General features: G+C 55.2%; 1 protein-coding gene across 1 annotated transcript in view; it reads right to left on the bottom strand.

Annotated features, from left to right (window-relative positions):
• The window catches only part of ARHGAP23 (Rho GTPase activating protein 23), a 56648-nt gene that overhangs the window by 23806 nt on the left and 14134 nt on the right, over window positions 1-18708 (bottom strand). Inside the window, exons 8-17 of the mRNA XM_011984734.1 lie at window positions 18481-18636; window positions 18145-18256; window positions 17876-17933; window positions 15795-15938; window positions 9627-9944; window positions 8020-8081; window positions 7634-7764; window positions 5998-6119; window positions 5463-5618; window positions 1980-2058 (exon numbers count right to left, since the gene is read on the bottom strand). Of these exons, the coding sequence (XP_011840124.1) occupies window positions 1980-2058; window positions 5463-5618; window positions 5998-6119; window positions 7634-7764; window positions 8020-8081; window positions 9627-9944; window positions 15795-15938; window positions 17876-17933; window positions 18145-18256; window positions 18481-18636 (1338 nt within the window). The remainder of the gene's footprint in view (window positions 1-1979; window positions 2059-5462; window positions 5619-5997; window positions 6120-7633; window positions 7765-8019; window positions 8082-9626; window positions 9945-15794; window positions 15939-17875; window positions 17934-18144; window positions 18257-18480; window positions 18637-18708) is intronic.

Raw genomic sequence — 18708 nt, 5'->3', positions numbered from 1 at the left:
TCTACCAAAAAAGAAGTTCTTTTAATTAGCTGAGTGTGGTGGTGCAAACCTGCAGTCCCAGCTACTCAGGAGGCTGAGATGGGAGGATCACTTGACCCCAGGAGGTTGAGGCTGCAATGAGCCATGATTGCGCCACTGCATTCCAGTCTGGGCAACAGAGCGAGATCCTGTGTCAAACAATAGTATTTTTATTTTTACTTTATTTTATTTATTTATTTATTTTGAGATGGAGTCTTGCTCTGTCACCTAGGCTGAAGTGGAGTGGTATAATCTTGGCTCACTGCAACCTCTGCCTCCCAGGTTCAAGCAATTCTCCTGTCTCAGCCTCCCTAGTAGCTGGGACTACAGGTGCCCAACACCACACCCGGCTAATTTTTGTATTTTTAGTAGAGACGGGGTTTCAACACAGTCAGGCTGGTCTTGAACTCCTGACCTCAGGTGATCTACCCACCTCAGTCTTCCAAAGTGCTGAGATTACAGAGGTAAGCCACCGTGCCTGGCCTTTAAATAACAATAATAGTTATAATATCCAATGCTAATGGGGATGTGGAGAGACAGACTCCTACATTGTTAGTGGGAGTCTAAACCAGGGCCTCTTTCTCAGAATGCAATTGACGTTAGCTCTCAGAAAGATTCACCAGGACTTTGATTGAGCAATTATACATCTAAGAATCTCCTTGGAGAGCACAGATCCAGGCGTGCAAGGACTTATTCAAGGAAAGCCATTGCAACAGGTTGTGTAATAGCAAACATTGGAAGACAACCTAAATATCCATCAATAGAGGAGTACTTAAAGAAATTGTAGTCTGTTCAAGCCATGAAATTCTATGTGACTGATTTAAAACAAGAATGAGGCAGAGCGCTCTGCACTAACACGAATGAATCTCAGAATTACAACTCACTTTTGTTAAAAACAACTCAACCAGTGGTGTGCTGGAGCCCGCTCACACTGGCTCCTGAGAGCGACCGTGTACCTCCCTTCCCAATTCCATGTTGGTGACATCACGTTGGCGGCTCGAAATAAACCATGGTAGGGGTATTTGCACCATGGAAGCTGGAAAACGCTAGGCATTAGGGTTTTTTCCCCCCAGAGATAGATGTTAAACATCTGCCAGCACACCCCTGAACCCACCCAACTCCAAACTCCACGCATGCATGTGTGTATCTCCGCCACGCATACAAGAAGAGGGCCAGGAGAGAAACACAACAGACTGTGAATAAGCAGCTCAGCAAACAGCCAAAGCTTAGCTCTGGAGCCCGACGCCTGCAGTGGAATCCTGGCTCTGCCATTTATAACCTATGTGACCTTGGGCAAGGCATTAAACCTCTCTGAGCCTCGGTTTCCTCATCTGTAGAAGGAAGACAATAGCACCTTCCTCATGGAGTTGCTGTAGGGAGTTGTGCTTGGCACACACTAATGCTCAGAAAGTGTTAGCCACAACCTCCCGTGAAAGGGAGCAGGAGATTCACAGCGTCCTGTGCTGTTTTCTTTATTCACATCTGTACAATCTATGTTTTTTTTTTTTTTTTACATGCTTTTGTGTTTTTTGTTTTTTTTTTTCTTTTTAAAAAAAGCCAGTATGGTGGCTCATGCCTATAATCCCTGCATTTTGGGAGGCTGGTGCAGGCAGGAGGATTGCTTGAGCCCAGGCCTAGGAGTTCAAGCCCAGTCTGAGCAACATAGTGATAAACACCCCCATCTCTTAAAAAAAAAAAACAACAACTTTTAAATTAGCTGGGTGTGGTGGTGTTCACCTGTTGTCCCAGCTACTCAGGTGGCTGAGGTGGGAGGATCGCTTGAGCCCAGTGACTTGAGGCTGCAATGAGCGGAGATTGCGCCACTGCACTGCAGCCTGGGCAACACAGCAACACTGTCTCCAAAAAAAGAGTAAAACCAACAAACCAAATCTAAAAGTAGGGGTCAGGGTGCGGCACAGACTGGTGTCCCCTCCCCACCCCCACTTTCACCTCCTACTCACCATCAGTGAAAAGAGGCTCCGGCAGCTTTCGGAAGAAGGACTTGAGCAGGCTGCTGATCACATTGAGGTCTTGCCAGCGCTGGGGGAGGGGTCAGATGTCAGGCCACAGGCAGGCCCAGCCCGATGCCCATGCCTTCATGATCATTCACCCCAGAGCCCAATCAAGCCCACCAGCCCCTCCCTGGGACCCACTTAGACCAAGCTTTCTACTCATCAGGGTGGTGGAAGCAGAACTGAGACCCCAGCGAGGTCCTGTGCCCACACTCACACTTGGCCCCAGCCCCTCCTTGCTCCTGCCAGCCTGTGGGCTCCAACACCTCCCCATCCACAGAAAGTCCCAGGCACTGTGGGGACACAGTGAGTGGCAGTTGCCGCCTCCACTGGGCACCGTTTAGGCATGTGTGACACAGCAGTCATTCATGCCGGCTCCTTCCTGTCTTGGGCCCTCTGCATGTGCTGGTTCTCTCAACCAGAACTTTCCTCCCTGCCTCCACATGACTGGCTCCTCATCCACGCCTAAAAGTCGCTCTTCAGAAAGGCCTTCTCTGACCCTCATAGCTAAAGCAGCCACCTTCACCACTGCCTTGTTACCTGCACCCCAGCCCTGACTTTGTTTCCTTCGTGACACTTAACCCAGTTTGTCATTATCTTCTGCTTTTGTTTCCGTGTCCATGTCTGTCTCCCCGCAGGACTGTAAGTCCAGGAGGAGCCAGGATCCCATCTGTCTCATTTCCCACTGTGCTCCTATCACCTCGCTAGGACAGTTAACCTGGTACTTATATGGCCCTAAATCAGTAGTTCTAACAGAAGGAGGCAATTTTGTCCCCAAAACTCCCACTCCACCCCCAGAGGACATTTGACAATGTCTGGAGCCATTTTGATTTTCCCAACTGGGAGGTGCCACTTGTGTCTAGTAGATAGAGGCCAGGGATGATGCCAAATTTCCTCCAATGCACAGGGAAACCCCACACAACAAATAATTGTTCTTCCCAAAATGTCCACTGAGGTTAAGAAACCCTACTCCAAAATAAATGGTGGTTGAGTACAAGAACGAACGGCCGGGTCGTTGTCCCTTCTGTCCACCAGGGGGCACCATCACCCCACAATGCAACCAAGTCAGGCACAGCCGCCTCACTGGGAAAGGCTCAGAATAACTCAGGCCCAGAAAGCCACCTAATACCCCCAACAAAGAGACACAGCACAGCAGTACACACACTCAATACAATGGATCCTTAGCTTAACGCCAGACAATCCCATAAACAATACACTTCCCACAGGCTCGCCAGGGGTTAGATTCGTCCCCCACTACACTTACTCCCAGCACCACCCACAACAAATGATGCAATGATACCCAAGACAAAACAACACACCCAGTACACCTGGCACGCCCCCATCTGGCCCTGGCTTGGACCAGCTGCCTGCCAGCATGGCCTCCTCGTCCCTGGCTGAGGCCAAGCTGACCACACACCCACACACACCCAGTGCGGCTCCTGCCCACCCGACTCCGTTACCTCCTGGCCCTCAGGTGTGGGCTCCTCTCATCTCCCAGCTGCCAAACCCAAGGCCCTGGCCAGTGCTTCTTGGCTCCTCCAGAGTGAAGTGTCTGCCCTCACCCCAGCCTCACAGGCGGCCCTCTCCTTCTGCCCCACTCAGAGCGTGGCCCCTGCTGTTCTGCTGCCCACCCTTGGTTATCCCATACCCCAGCTGCAGCAGGACCCATGCCACTCTCTAGTCCATGCTCAGTCTAGTACCTGTTTATGTCCTCACCCCATGCAGGGGACTTTCCACACCCCAAATCCAACAGAGCCACTCCCTGAGACGGCCCCTCCCTTCCGCCTCTCCTCACGCTGCCCTATTCTCTGGTTTCTGCCAGGGGAAGATACCACCAGCCCCAGCTCAAATATGCGGCTCTTCCTCGCCCCTCCTTTCTCCCTCTCTTGCAGCCAACTCTTAGGGTTGCTCCCAACCCCTTCCCCCAGGACCACCAAGTCCTCCTGACCCTTAGCGCTTCCATAGATCAGTGACTTCTCCCCAGGCCCCTGCCCTCTCCATTTGTATCCATCGGGCATGAGCAGCAGCATTACTCTTTCTTGAACTTTGCTCTCACGATGCCTCCCCAGCTTAAGAACCATCAAAAGCTCCCTACTGTCCATCAGATCAAGGTCGAAGCCTTCAGTGAAGCCATCAAATGCCCTCTCTCTCCCCCCGGGGCCTCACCCTCCCCACCTCCAAGCCCAGGAGGTAGATCCACTCTCTGTCCTAACCCTCAAACCCTCCCCGGCCCTCACCGGGGTTTTGGAAAATGCCATCGTCTCACACCCAACAGCCTTCTTGTCCACCTGTCCCCTCCTATTCCTTCCTCCAACACTCAAACTCTCGAGCCACCACCTGCTCCAGCCTGAACACCCTCTCCTTCCTCATCACAGTGTGGTCCCTGATGAGAGATCATCTTTTTCTCTTGTCTGCAATTTCACACACACTTGTCTCAGCTCCTCATTCTCCAAGGACAGGAAGACTCGTGCATTCCATGAGCCTTCACGTGTGTGACTCATGGGACATCGCTGCTCACGTTCATGGTTTTCCAAAATATCTTTTTTACCAGAGCCCCTTTGGGCAAATAAAATTGTACATGAAAACCCATTACAACAGACAGGGCAAGGCAGGGTTGCTCTAGCAAGGATAGGGGGTCCTGACCTGCCCCTGGCCTCCCAAGGCCCCTCTGGGGAACCCTAGGACTCTGGGGAACACTATTTGAGAATCGCCGGCCCTGCTGGAAACACTTAAGTGTGATTGCAGATCCCTTCACAGGCTGGTCTCATCTCGCCTGATCAGCCACTTCTCTTTCCATGTTGCAGCCACCCAAATTGCTGGCCATTCTAGAAAACATCATAGATTCCTCTTTTCCTAAGCCGGCACTTTGTAAACCATGGTCTGTAGGCAATATCCAGCCAGAGCCTGCTTTTGGATGGCCCTTGAGCTACGTATGGTTTTTATATTGTTAAAGTATTAGGAAGAGGAGGAGGAGGAAGAGAAGGGGGAAAGGCAACAGAGCAAACTACAGCAGAAAATGTATACTCTCTGCCCCCTACAGAGAAAGCTGGTTGACTCCTGGCAAACTTTCTGCACCTACACCACTGCGCAGGCCGTTCTGCTGCCTGATGCCCTTACCTGGCTTTCACCGGCTTTTGTTTAACTCTACTCATCCTAAACACCCAGACAAAACTGCTGTCTGTGAGCCTCTGCCTCAGAGCTCCCCAGGCCATGACTGCATTTACTTGTTCAGCTTCAGCCTGGGGTGATGCCCATCCCTGGGCTGGCCAGCAGGGGCAGGTCCCATCTTGCCCATCTTGGTGTTCTGGACCAATGCCAGGCATGTCACAGGGCACAATGCATGCAACACAATAGACCACAGAACTCTCCAAGTGGAGCACCACCCACACACCATCTCGGCCCCCCTTCCACAGACCCCCCAGCTTCACCCACCTCATCCTGCAGGTTGATGTCACCAGGCCCTCGGTTGAGTTGCTCCTGCAGGCTGGACACCACTGCATTGTTGCCGGGTACTCGGTAAATGCCTGTGGACTCCAGCCCTCGTGCCTCCACAATGCGACAGCATGCAGCCACGATTAAGGGGACGCGCTGGGGACACAGCAGAGGGGTGTTAGGTGGGACAGGGGCCAGAGGAGCTGGGGAGGCCAAGACGGGGACAGTGCAAGGGCCAGAGCTGCTGCCAGGAACCCTTGGGGGGAACAAAAGGCCCTTGCTGCCTCCAGTCTGGGAATGAGAAGTGACACCAAAGCCTCGCCATGGTCTGAGAAGGAGCTGGGCTCAGCCTCAGCCCTGCTGCTCCCTCCCTAGGAGGCCCGGGGCAGGCGGGGGCCTTCTCGTCTCTAGGCTGTTTTCCCAGCTGTGTTTGTACAATGAGGTGGAGAGCTGGTTCCATGTCCCTTGCTGCTGTGACCCTCTGTGCCTCGGTCTCCCCCTGCCGGGCCTGCCCTGGTGTGTGGCAGAGACCCACCTGGTTCTCCGTGGCTGGCTGGCACTCCTCCAGCCTGACCCCAAACGCCCTTGGCGCAGCCTTCTTATTTTTTTTTATGATGTTGATGCCCCAGGGGGTTTTGGGGGCTGCAGCACTGTCATCTGAAGTGGGGGAGACAGAGAGAGCCAGAGTGAGCCAGGGTGCCCAGGAGGGTCACACACATTCACTGCCACATTCACACATTTGGACGTACGGGGACTCCCTCAGAGAAGCAACCAGATGTCCAGGGCTAATGGGACACTGTATGGCAAGAGAGAAGGCCTGAAACGGAGGATGCTTACCCCAAAGGAGAGGCCCAGAGCAAGGCAAGGACTTCCGTGTGGCCTCATGGGCCAAAACTATAAGGCGGAAGCAGTAGAACTTTCTTTCTTTAGAGACAGGGTGTAGTGCAGTGGTATGATCATAGCTCAATGCAGCCTCAAATTCCTGGGCTCAAGCAATCTTCCCTCCTCAGCCTCCTGAGTGGCTGGGACTATAAGCTCATACCACCATACCTGGCTAATTAAAAAAACTTTTTTTTGGCTGGGCACAATGGCTTATGCTTGTAATCCCAGCACTTTGGGAGGCTGAGGCAGGTGGATCACATGAGGCCAGGAGTTCAAGATCAGCCTGGCCAACATGGCAAAACCCTGTTTCTACTAAAAATACAAAAATTAGCCAGGCATGGTGGTGCATGCCTGTAATCCCAGCTACTAGGGGGGATGAGCCACAAGAATCGTTTGAACCCAAGAGGTGGAGGTTGCAATGAGCTGAGATCATACCACTGCACTCCAGCCTGAGTGACAGAAAGACACTCTATCTCTAAATAAATAAATAAAATAAAAATAAAACATTTTCTAGGGATAGGGTTTTGCTATGTTGCCCAGGCTGGTCTCAAACTCCTGGCCTCAAGCAATCCTCCAGCCTCAGCCTCCCAAAATGCTGGGATTATAGGTGTCAGCCACCATACCTGCTGGCCCAAGGGAACAACTTTCTTCTTTTTTTTTTTTTTTTTTTGAGACAGGGTCTCACTCTGTCACCCAGGCTGGAGTGCAGTAGTGTGATCTCGGCTCACTGCAACCTCCACCTCCCAGGCTCAAGTGTTTCTCATGTCTCGGCCTCCCAAGTAGCTGGGATTACAAGTGCCCACCACCACGCTCGGGTATTTTTTTTGTATTTTTAGTAGAGTTGGGGTTTTGCCATGTTGGCCAGGCTGGTCTTGAACTCCTGACCTCAGGTGATCCACCTGCCTTGGCCTCCCAAAGTGCTGGGATTACAGGTGTGAGCCACCGTGGCCAGCCAGGTAAGAACTTTCTAACAGTCAAAGGTGAGTGAATATGGGAAAGGTTGCTCTTGGAAAGGGTAGGCCTCTCATCCCTGAAGAGACATCAGCAGAGATTAGAGGACCACCCAGCAGGGATGTCAGGAAGGGGAATCAGGCTCCAGGCCCTTCCACCCCGAGACCCTGAGAGCTCCCAGACCCTTACAGGCATGCACACCCAGACAGACATAGCAGGTAACCCTGGCACACACTCAGGCACACACAAGTAGACACAGCCCAACACACACACATGCCCTCCCCTCCCCATGCTCCCTGCCCCCACACACCACCCTGTCTCAGTGACCACCTTCCTACCCTTGCTCCCTGCAGGCAGGTCCTGAGTCCTGAGGCCACGTGCCACACTCTGCTTGAGGAACTCAGACTTGAGGCCCCCCAGGCCACGAGAGCCTTTAGGGGAGGAATCAGCTTTGGGCCCAGAGCTATGGCTGTGCAGGAAAAAGGGGGAGAGGAGAGGTCTTCATTTGGGGTGGCCAAGCAGGCCACCCACCCTGGCCTCCCGCCCCTCAGGACCTCCCTTCCACCCTAAGGCAATGCCTCCATGCCTAATTGCAGCCTGGAGACCCTGGATCCCCCTTCCCCCAGTAGAGGGCGGCCCTGGAGGTGGGCCAGGAAGACATCCTTTGCCTTCAGCCACCCACCACCCCCACGGAGGGGACTGCTCCACGAGGGCTGGGCCTCACCTCACTTTGCGGTAATCATTAAGCTTCTTGCTGATCAGAGCTTGGTTGGCACAGCCGGGGTCCTGAAGCAGGAGAGGAGAGAGTGGACCGCGTCAGTGCCCACAGCCAGCCCACCCCAGGGCTCATCCCTGGCCCTGCTTCCCCTCTCGTCCACCTGCCAGGTGGACAGCCCAGACCCTGGAGTGAGAAAGACCAGGCCCGGACTCCCCAGCACCCTCTCACCAGCTGAGGCCTTGGGGAAGCCTCTTAGCCTCTCTGAGCCTCAGTCTCCTTGGTAATAAACATGGGGGGCTAACAGGGAAGGCTCGGGGCCGGGTGCAGAATCATGCAGCACTCGCCACCATCCTGGCAGACGCTGAGCAGGCATGGAGGAGGTCCCCCAGGAGGGGCTGCTACTGCCATAGTGATGGTGACTTGGGACCACCCTGACCACGCCTTGTTGGGGACAGTCAAGCCAGGCCCCCAGAGGAAGAGGCCCAAATTCCAGGTGCCTTCCTCCCTGCAGTGGGGAAAGCTGTTCCCAGGAGAGCAGAGCGTGGTGGATGTGTCCTCAGCAAGAGGCCATGCACTACTGCCCCCTCCCACAGCCAGAGCAGGCCCAAGCCCACTGCCCTCTTGGCAGAGATCCCAGGCCCGGGACAGCCACATGACTTTGTGTGGGTGTCTCAAGGCACTTCTGTGCAGGTTCCTGGCTAAATAAGTAAACAGGGAGGAATCCCTACTCAGGCCCCTGGAGTGCAGCTATGGCTGACCGCAAGGGGCACCATTAAAAAAAAACTCTTCGGCTGGCGCAGTGGCTCATGCCTGTAATCCCAGCACTTTGGGAGGCTGAGGCGGGAGGATCATGAGGTCAGGAGATCAAGACCATCTTGACTAACACAGTGAAACCCCGTCTCTATTTAAAAAAATTAGCTGGGCATGGTGGCACGTGCCTGTAGTCCCAGCTACTTGGGAGGCTGAGGCAGGAGAATCATTTGAACCTGGGAGGCAGAGGTTGCAGTGAGCCGAGATCACGCCATTGCACAGCCTGGGCGACAGAGCGAGACTCCGTCTCGGAAAAAAAAAAAAAAAAATCTCCCAAAATCCCTGCCGAGGCCATTGGCTCCACCCCTGCCCACCCGTGGCCAAAGGCCAAGCCTCTCGGCCTCCTCACAAGGTCAATGTGCTCATTCCCCTGCAGATAAGCCAGCAGATAGGCCAGCCCAGTGCAGTTCTGCTGCTGGGATACTCATGCCCTAACACACTCCATAGGAGGCCCCTGCCTTCCTCGCCTCCTGAGAAAAGCTGAGACTGGCCTGGAGCTGACCACTCCACGCCAGAGCCTGCTCAAGGCGATCCTAACACAGTCATAATAATCCCTGTCATCATTAGGGTCGTCAGGATAGTGACTGCCAGTCCCGCACCCGAGGACACCAGGTCCTCTGTGAGCCCTGCCCGTGCACCCTCCTCACCCCGAAACCTAGGGGGACACAATTGCGAGGTGCACTCCTGTCAGACCCCCGTTCTAGCAGAGGGAAGTGAGGCTCAGAGCGGGCATCCCAGTTCCACAGCCGGTGAGAGGCCACTCCGCCCGCCCTCTGTGGCTCCCGGGCTGGCCGGGCCCTCACCTCGCCCTCGGCCCTGCTGTTCTCCCGGATCGCTCTGATCCAGCCCAGCATGTCATCCCGGTCCTCAGCCTGAAAGAGATATTCACAGAAGTCAGCGGTGGTCAGCCGGAACACGTGCCTCCTCTTGGTCTCGCTGTAGGAGATGTCCACGAGGCAGGAGCCGATGCAGACGGGCGCCGCCTCGTCCTCACCTGCGCCGGCCGCCGCAGCCCCCGCCGCCGCCGGCCCGGGCTCCCGCCGCTCCTTGCTCAGCGAGAGCGAGCGCGCCCGCAGCGCGGCATACACCCGCTTCCACTGGCGCAGGCCGCTGCCCGCTTTCTGCAGGGAGACACGGGGTTGGGGGAGACAGGAGTGGTGAGAGACCAGTTCTGCCCACCGCTCTCAGAGTAGCAGACAGAGGACAGCCGGGGGATGGACCCCACACTGCCTACCAGGAGCCCCCTACTCCACCCGGCTGGACCTGGGCAGCCTCCTGCCCACAGCCCACCAATGCTTTCTCAGCCCCTCACCTGCCTGGACATCCCTACCCATCACCCGCAAGCTCCCCAGCAGACCCCAACCCTTTCCCCCTCTAAACACCAGCATCAACACTCACCGGGTGGTGGCAATGCTCAGACACCCAGCATGGCCCTCCATACCTAAAATCCTCGGGAAGCCATTCCCAGCCCATGCCCCTCCCCACGCTGCCCCCCACCCCAGCAAAGCTGCTCAGAAGCTGTCCGCATTCTCAGAGGGTTGTTCTCCCCACTTTTCTGCCGCCCACCCAAGAGTTCACTTGCCCAGAAGCTCCTCTCAGGGACATCCTGAACCGCCATGTGGCCAAAGCCAGTGGCTGCTTCTCCCCTACTTGTCTTAACCCCTCAGCAGCATCTGACACAGCCAGCCCCTCCATCCCTCTCCAGATCCTCAGCACCTGAGACCCCACGTTCCCGGCTTTCTTCCTAATCCCACTGGCTCCTTCCTAGTCTTTTCTACTTCCCCTCCCCCACCCTCTACACCTGTAGTTAAACAGCCAGGAGACTCGTCCCCAGGGGACATTTGTGTGGAGGAAGCTGCAGGGTGTGCTATGGCATCTGAGGGACGCTGCTCAACATTGCACAATACACAGGACAGCCTCCCCCAACAAGGAATTATCTGGCCCAAAATGTCAGCAGAGCTGAGGGTAACAGACCCCGCCCTAAAGAAGGCGGAGCTCCAGAACTTTGTCCTGACTCTCCTCTCCTCTCCCTGCACACCGCCCTCAAGGATGTCATCTGTGCCGTGCCTTTAAACCAGGTCCATCTGCTGATGACCACTCCCGAGCCCAGCATCTCCCCCAGCCACAGCCTGGGACCCCCACCCTGCTCAGTGTCTTCATTTGCGGATCCCATGGGCACTTTGCACAATACTTGCCAGGCCATGTGATTTCTTACCATCAAACCTCTTCTCCACCCTCTACCCCCATCTTTTCCAGCCCAGTCAATCCCCTCAGTTGCCCAGAAACCTGGGAGCTACTCTTGACTCCTCCCTTTTCCTCGCCCTTGACATCCCATCCATCAGGAAGTCACAACTGTTCTGCCTCCAAAACATCCGGTCTCTGTCTTTCCTGCCACCACCCGGTCCACACCATCAACACCTCTTGCCTGGAGGACACACAGACCTTCCCGGTCTCCACTCTTGCTCCTGCAATAATTCTCCAGCAGCAGCTGCAGCCATCATGTTGGAATGAAAAGGAGATCACATCTCTCCGCTGCTCAGGATCCTCTCAAGAGATCCCATTGCCCTCAGAATCGAATCTAAGGTCTCCTGTGGTCTGTCCCTGCCTCTCCTCAAATTCATCTTCACACCTTTCTCACTATGTCAAGCCAGGGGGCCCTTGCAGGTGAGTGAGCCAAGCCTTTCCTTTCTCAGGGCCTCTCTGCTTGCTGTTCCTTCTGCCTAAGCCCCCCTCCCTCACTTCTATATGTGACTGCTTCCTTCTTCCCCTTCAGATCTGAGCTCCAGCATCACCAACATCACCTCCTCAGCGAGGCCTTCTCTGACCATATTTTTCCCTCAATGCAGCTCCCCCTTCTGATCAGCTTGATCCTTTCCAAGAGCTTACTGCAGCCTCAGACTATCCTGGGGACAAGGAGCTTGTCCGTCCTCTCATTTCCATATCCCAGGGCCTACAGCTGCATGCAAGGGCTCATCAATATTTGCTGAATAAATGAATTAATGATCCTTGGAGCACCCTGAGGGCAGGAGATCCATCTCCCATCAGACCCAGAGCTCCTCTCCACTGGCTGGTGGCTCCACATCCAGCACAGGCCTTGGCCCTCTGAACAAACCAGGCAAGAAGACCCCGTGGCTGGCAGATGGGCATAGCCCACATCTGGCCTCCACCATCGTGTGGATCCTGAGCTGTGAGTCCTGCTCATCACAGAACTGCTGGACGGGGACAGGGACATTCAGAGTAGGAGATAGCAGAGCCCTCCAGGGAGAAAGTTAATGTGACAGTGAGGTGGTGACAAGGGTACCTTTTTGAGGCTAAACCAGCGGGATGACCTGGGACAAGTCAACCGCGCTCCCAGGCCTCAGTGTCTCCAGTTGGTAAATAAGTAAGGTAGTTGGTCACCAAGGCTGCATGCAGCTCCCATGCTGGGGCTGAGGCTGCGGGGACAAGTCACTGTCCCTTTCCCTCCTCTGTCTGACAGTCCATGTCTCTGAAAGAGGCTAGGGCTGGGAGGGAGCACGGAGAGGGTGCCCACGGCCTGGGTGGACGAAGGGCCTGAGGCTGACTTGAAGACTCTCCTCCAATGTCCAAGCCACAGCACCAAGGGAGCGAGCGACATCGGGTTTTGGCCAGCAAGGGAGTGGAGGCATGGTCCTCCAGAACTGGCCAGTGAGCAGTAAGGGGCCAGCTCCTGTCCCTGAACTGGGCTCAGGGCCCCCAGGAGCTGCGGGTCAGGCTCCCCAGCAGGGGGAGCCAGCCAAGTTCGCAAGGACCCTTCCTGTGGCTCACATGTTAGACTGGAAGGGCTGGCCCGCATGTGGCTCTCCTCGCACTGTGCGCATGGCTGGTCCCTCCCTGCCTCATGGCTCCCACACCACGTGTCGCTGCCAACTTGCTGGCTCTTTTTGGTCTCTGTCAGCCTCCCCTGCCCCGCCCCCCCCCGCCCCCCCCTACTTCTCTGAAGGCTCAGCGGGATCTCTTGCCTTTTTCCTTCAAGCTCATGCACAGAGGCACAGGTAACTGGTGGGTGCTGACAGACAAAGGCCAGGCCTCCCTCTAGTGCCACGCCCTCAGAGCCTTTGTCTCCAGGACACCTCCACTGGGGTCTGTCCTAGGGTCCTCAGACTCACACAGCCTCAGTGGAGCCCCTTGGCTTCCTCTCCCCAAACCTGCTCCTCCAGTGTGCCATTGCCAGGGAGGGTCCCACCACCCACTACCCTCCCTCAGCCCAAGCCAGGAATCCAGGAACCTTATTGCCGCCTCCTCCTTTCGTACCTCCCAGCAGCTGGCAAGACCTGGCCCTCCTTCCCCTGGAATCTCTCTCTACAGGGTCTGCTCCACCCGGCCCCACACCACCGCCTTGGTCAGGGCCCCCAGACTCACTCACCTGGACAACGGCAATGGGATTGGCTCCTCCTGTCACAGACACAACCCCAGTCTCCAGGCATTCCCAGCCCACATTTAAAACCCTAGACAGAGCCGGGCGTGGTGGCTCACGCCTGTAATCCCAGCACTTTGGGAGGCCGAGGCAGGCAAATCACTTGAGGTCACGAGTTTGAGACCAGCCTGGCCAACATAGTGAAACCCAGTCTCTACTAAACTACAAAAATTAGCCGGGCGTGGTAGCAGGCACCTGTAGTCCTAGCTACTCAGGAGGCTGAGGCTCGAGAATTGCTTGAACCCGGGGGACGGAGGTTGCAGTGAGCCGAGATCGTACCACTGCACTCCAGCCTGGGCGACACAGTGAAACTCCGTCTCAAAAATAGATAAAATAAAATAAAATAGGCCAGGCATGGTGGCTCAAGCCTGTAATCCCAGCACTTTGGGAGGCCGAGACGGGCGGATCACGAGGTCAGGAGATCGAGACCATTCTGGCTAACACGGTGAAACCCTGTCTCTACTAAAAAAATACAAAAAACTAGCCGGGCGTGGTGGCAGGCACCTGTAGTCCCAGCTACTCGGGAGGCTAAGGCAGGAGAATGGCATAAACCCGGGAGGCAGAGCTTGCAGTGAGCTGAGATCCGGCCACTGCACTCCAGCTTGGGCGACAGAGTGAGACTGTCTCAAAAATAAATAAATAAATAAAATAAAACAAAACAAAACAAAACAAAACAATAAAACCCTGGACAGGCTCTTCCTGGGTATCAAGGCCCCACACTCTGGGCAGGTGCCCAGTTCCCCAGCTCGTCTTCCACCTCTCACCCTGGGTCCCAGCACACCTCTCCCACCTCTCCCCAAGACCTTCTAAGGAGACATCTTCCCTGTCAGGCCCCTCCATTGTCTCCCAGTTTTGTGGCTTCTCATCCCTTTCGTGTCTCAGTCTCTGGACACCTCCCTACCCAGGCCCACCCGCCCCTGCACCCCAGTGTCATAGCAGTCTGTGCACTTGGAACCATGATGCCACATGCATTCTCTCTGCTTGACAGGAGCGACAGGAGCCCCAGGAGGGCAGGGCTGCCCTGGCTCCCTCACCACTAACTCCCCAGAACCTCCACAGAGGCTCCCAAGCAGGGAGGCCTTAGTCCTTCTCCACAGAGGAGCGCCAGTCCTGCCTGGACTTCACCCTCACTTAATCCACAGCAGCCCTTGGGGTAGGATAATATTGTTCCCGTCGTACAGATCAGAAAGTGGGGCTCAGGGAAGGTAAGTGGGGTGCCCAAAGCCATGTGCTTGATATATGGCCGGACAGGAACTCAAAGTCTGTCTGCTTCAAAGCTTATGTTCTTTCCAGGGGCCCCCAAGACCTCAGAAGGCAGGGTAGAAAATTCAAATAGCAGTAAGTGGGCCAGGTACGGTAGCTCATGCCTGTAATCCCAGCACTTTGGGAGGCCGAGACAGACAGATCATTTGAGATCAGGAGTTCGAGACCAGCCTGACCAACATGGTGAAACTCTGTCTCTACTAAAAAAATACCAAAAAAAAAATAGCCAGGTTTGGTGGTGAGTGCCTGAAGCTGGAGGCTGAAGCTGGAGAATTGCTTGAACCTGGGATGCAGAGGTTGCTGTGAGCCGAAATCGTGCCACTGCACTCCAGCCTGGGCAACACAGCGAGACTTCATCTCAAAAAAGGAAAACAAATAGCAGTAAGCAGAAGTACAGCAGCTCCAAGTGCCGGGCACTGGGTAAACCCTTTACTTAGATCATCTCATTTAATCCTTAGCAATAGGCTTATGAGCTAGGGATTACTGTTAGCTCCACTTACAGACGAGGACACTGAGTCACGGCCAGGTGACTCACCAAGGCTCTCAGAGCAATGGGTGATGCAGTCAAGAGTCAAACCCAGGTTCATCCTAATCGCCGGGAGGGAAGGCGCAGCCCACAGCGCAGCCTGGGCCAGGGTTTGCGCCCCCTGGTTCCAGTGGCCCTGCCCTTCTTCTCTCAGGGTCCTGCTGGTTCCCTCCCAGGCCCTCCCCATCTACTCCCCGAAGCCCCCTTCGCCTCTCACCTGGATCTCCATGGTGGCTCCTAACTGGTCTTCTTGCCTCCAGCGTGGCCCCTCCCTAACTCACTCCCAGAGAGCCAAATGGACATTTTAAAGCTGTAACTCCCTTGGCAAAAGCCCCCAAGAGTTTTGGTTGCCCTTAGGATGAACACTAAGCCCTTTGCTGGCCTGCCTGCCTTCTTCTTGGGCCTTAGCTCTCCTACAGAAATCACCCCAGCCTTGCTCCTTATTTTCCATGAGCCCCAGTGGCCATCTTCAGGATGGCCTGTCAAGCCAGGGCCACTATGGGATGATTTCGCCAGAATTCCAAGTACGACTTTATCAGATCCATCCCACAGCAAAATCCACCTCTTTTGTTAACTTCTTTTACGTAAGTTCTTCAAATCCCCCTGCCAGGAAGTTCTTCCTAGCATCTAACCTCCATCCTTCATGGCACAACCTACACTGGTTCTTTCTGGCTCCAGAGGCTGTCAGGGTAGGCCTAGGAGAAGCTGGAGGGTTCAACTTCCACCTCATTCCTCCACCCATCTTACCTTCCCCTTTTTGGTGAGAATCTGCTTATAATACAACCAGCCTTCTCTCCTGATATCACTGAAGGTTGCATCTGAGAGGTCAGAGGTTGAGTGTCGCTTAGAAGGAGCGTCAGCTTCTTCAGAGGTGCCCCAGCTATCCAAGGACTGCAGGGAGACAACAGAGGACAATTTAGGGTGGCTGCCACAATGCCAGCATCTCAGGAACCCCATGGACCACTTGCGGCCGCACAGGCCTGGTATATGTCTGTGCTACACCCCGATGTGCTGTGTGACCTCATGGGTGTTGCTTGTCCTCTCTGGACCACTTGTGTTGAGGTCATGAGAAATACCTAAAGGAGAAGCCAGAAAGGAGGAAAGGCTATGACCTACCAGCAGACCACATGCCTCACCACGCTAGAGGGGCCAATCCGGAGCCTCCTGTAACTTTATAGACTTAGAAGAATTAAGGAAATGGAGGAAGTGATCATGTCAATGAGGAGTTAAATAAACAGGGGAAGTGGGAACATCAACAAAGGCTGAGTGAGTGGAGCAGGTAGTCATGTCCACAAGGAGTTAAACAGAGGAAGTGACAGTGTCAACAGGACTCCAGCCGCAGAGGGTGCAAGTCAAGCGAGAGTTAAGTAAGCAGAAGAAGTGATAAGAAATAAACTAGGTACCAACATCACCGGGGTGTTCAACCAACCAATGAGACAGAGGGCTTGACATCAAGATGGCTTTTCCAGTCCATCTATAATAAAACACAGCCGGGGAAAGGTGCGGCGGGCATGGTGGCTTATGCCTATAATCCCAGCACTTTGGGAGGCTGAGGCGGGCAGATCACTTGAGGTCAGGAGTTCAAGACCAGCCTGGCCAACATGGTAAAACCCCATCTCTACTACAAACACAAAAATTAGCCAGGTGTGGTGGAGCATGCCTGTAATCCCAGCTACTTGGGAGGCTGAGGCACAAGAATCGGTTGAACCCAGAAGGCAGACGTTGCAGTGAGCTGAGATAGTGCCACTGCACTCTAGCCTGGGCAATAGAGTGAGATTCCATCTAAAAAAAAAAAAAATCACGCATAAAAAATATATATATGATTTTAAAAACAACAATACGTCCAGGTGTGATGGCTTATGCCCGTACTCCCAGCATTTTGGGAGATGATCACTTGAGGCTGGGTGCAGTGGCTCCCACCTGTAATCCCAGCACTTTGGGAGGTGGAGGTGAGTGGATCACCTGAGGTCAGGAGTTCGAGACCAGCCTGGCCAACATGGAGAAACCCCATCTCCACTAAAAATACAAAAATTACCCGGGCATGGTGCAACATGTCTGTAATCCCAGCTGCTCAGGAGGCTGAGGCAGGAGAATAGCTTGAACCCGGGAGATGGAGGTTGCAGTGAGCAAAGATCATGCTGTTGCACTCCAGCCTGGGCAACAGAGTGAGACTCTGTCTCAAAACAAACAAACAAACAGCTGGGGCTATCACAGGCCTGATCCTACCTCCCCAAGTGCTGAGGCTGGGAACTCCACCTGTCCACCAATCTCAACCCTGTGTTCCGGCCACACCTTTCCAGTGTCCACCCCCGACCCCGTCCCATGAAGACAAGACGCAATGCAAATACTGACTGAGGGTAGTGAAGGAAACAAATGAAGCCCCAAATATAAGCTCGGGGAGCTTCTATTCTAGCCGGGAAGCCAGGCAGGGAGGAAGGGAAACACCAATTGTACATGAGGCGTGCTGAGGAGGAAAACATAGAGTAGCGAAGGGAGGCGTGAAATGTCAGTGGAGGCTGGAATTTCAGGGAAGACCTAAAAAGCCGTGAAGACAGTGGAGAAGTGAGTCATGTGGCTATGGGGGATGGTCTGGAAAGAGGCAGTCCAGACAGAGGCCCCCTGGGTGGGGCTGCGTGGTGTCATTCAGGGATGCTAGGGCCCACAGAAGAGGGCGAGTCCCACGGTGGACACGAGGGTGAGGGGTGCAGGGAGGAGGGGGAAGGCAGGAGCTGGAGCAGGAACCCCCATGCCAAGGCTGTGGCCCCACCTCCCCAACACCCTCTCTCCCCGCACCCTCGCTCCTGTGCACACACACACTTGCAGCTCACCCCGTCAGTGAAGAAGCTCCGGAGCATCCGCAGGCTGGGTATGCGGTTTGGCAGGCGCCTGGGAAGCGAGGGTCAAGGGTGAGGGATGTGGGCAGCAGAGCTGGGACCTCACTATCTCGTCACCCACCAAAACCCAAGGCCCAGAGGCCTTCCAGTGGGGGAGGCACACTGTCCCCTGCATAGAGGACCCCAGGGCCAAGAGCCCTGCCCCAGAGCAGCTGGCCAGGGTGGCTGTGGCCACCCCACCCCATGTCCAGACAGCGCCTCACCGCAGAACTCGGCCCTCGTCGCGGAAGGTGTTGAGCCCATCATCGCAGGACTTGGAGCGCTCCGTGGTGATGGCCAGCAGGTAGGAGGAGCGGCGGCCAGCCTTGATGCTACCTGCAAAGCCACCCGTGTCGGGCCTCAGGGTCAGTGGGGCAGCAGGTCAGGGGCTTCCCAGAGCCCTCCCTTCTGGGCAGGGACAGGAGGTGACTCTCCCAAGGGGCCCCAGGAGGAGCAGAAACCAGAGGAAGAGGCCAGACATCAAGCAGCAGGCCCAACAGAAATCCCTGGGACTGGGCAGCGGGGGAGAGGGTGGGGCTGGGGGTGTGGGGAGTGCTCACTGCAGTCCTGCGAGTAATGGCGTCCGAGGGTGAAGGTGAAGGTCGGGGAGGATGGGCTGGTGCCCAGGACGGGGGCCGAGTTCATGGCACTGGAGACCACAGCAGAGGCAGGGACATGCTTGGCTTGGAGGTCAATGCTGGGGCTGGTGGGCTCATCTGTGCACGTGAAGGGAGAGAGGTGTGAAGGCGGCAGAGAGCGGAGCCTGCCTGCCCCACCCCAGCCTTGCC

Source organism: Mandrillus leucophaeus, unplaced genomic scaffold (genome assembly GCF_000951045.1).
Source record: "Mandrillus leucophaeus isolate KB7577 unplaced genomic scaffold, Mleu.le_1.0 Scaffold272, whole genome shotgun sequence".
Classification (NCBI taxonomy): domain Eukaryota; kingdom Metazoa; phylum Chordata; class Mammalia; order Primates; family Cercopithecidae; genus Mandrillus; species Mandrillus leucophaeus.
The sequence above is the reverse complement of the archived record's forward strand: the minus strand, read 5'-3'. Positions and strand labels throughout refer to the sequence as shown.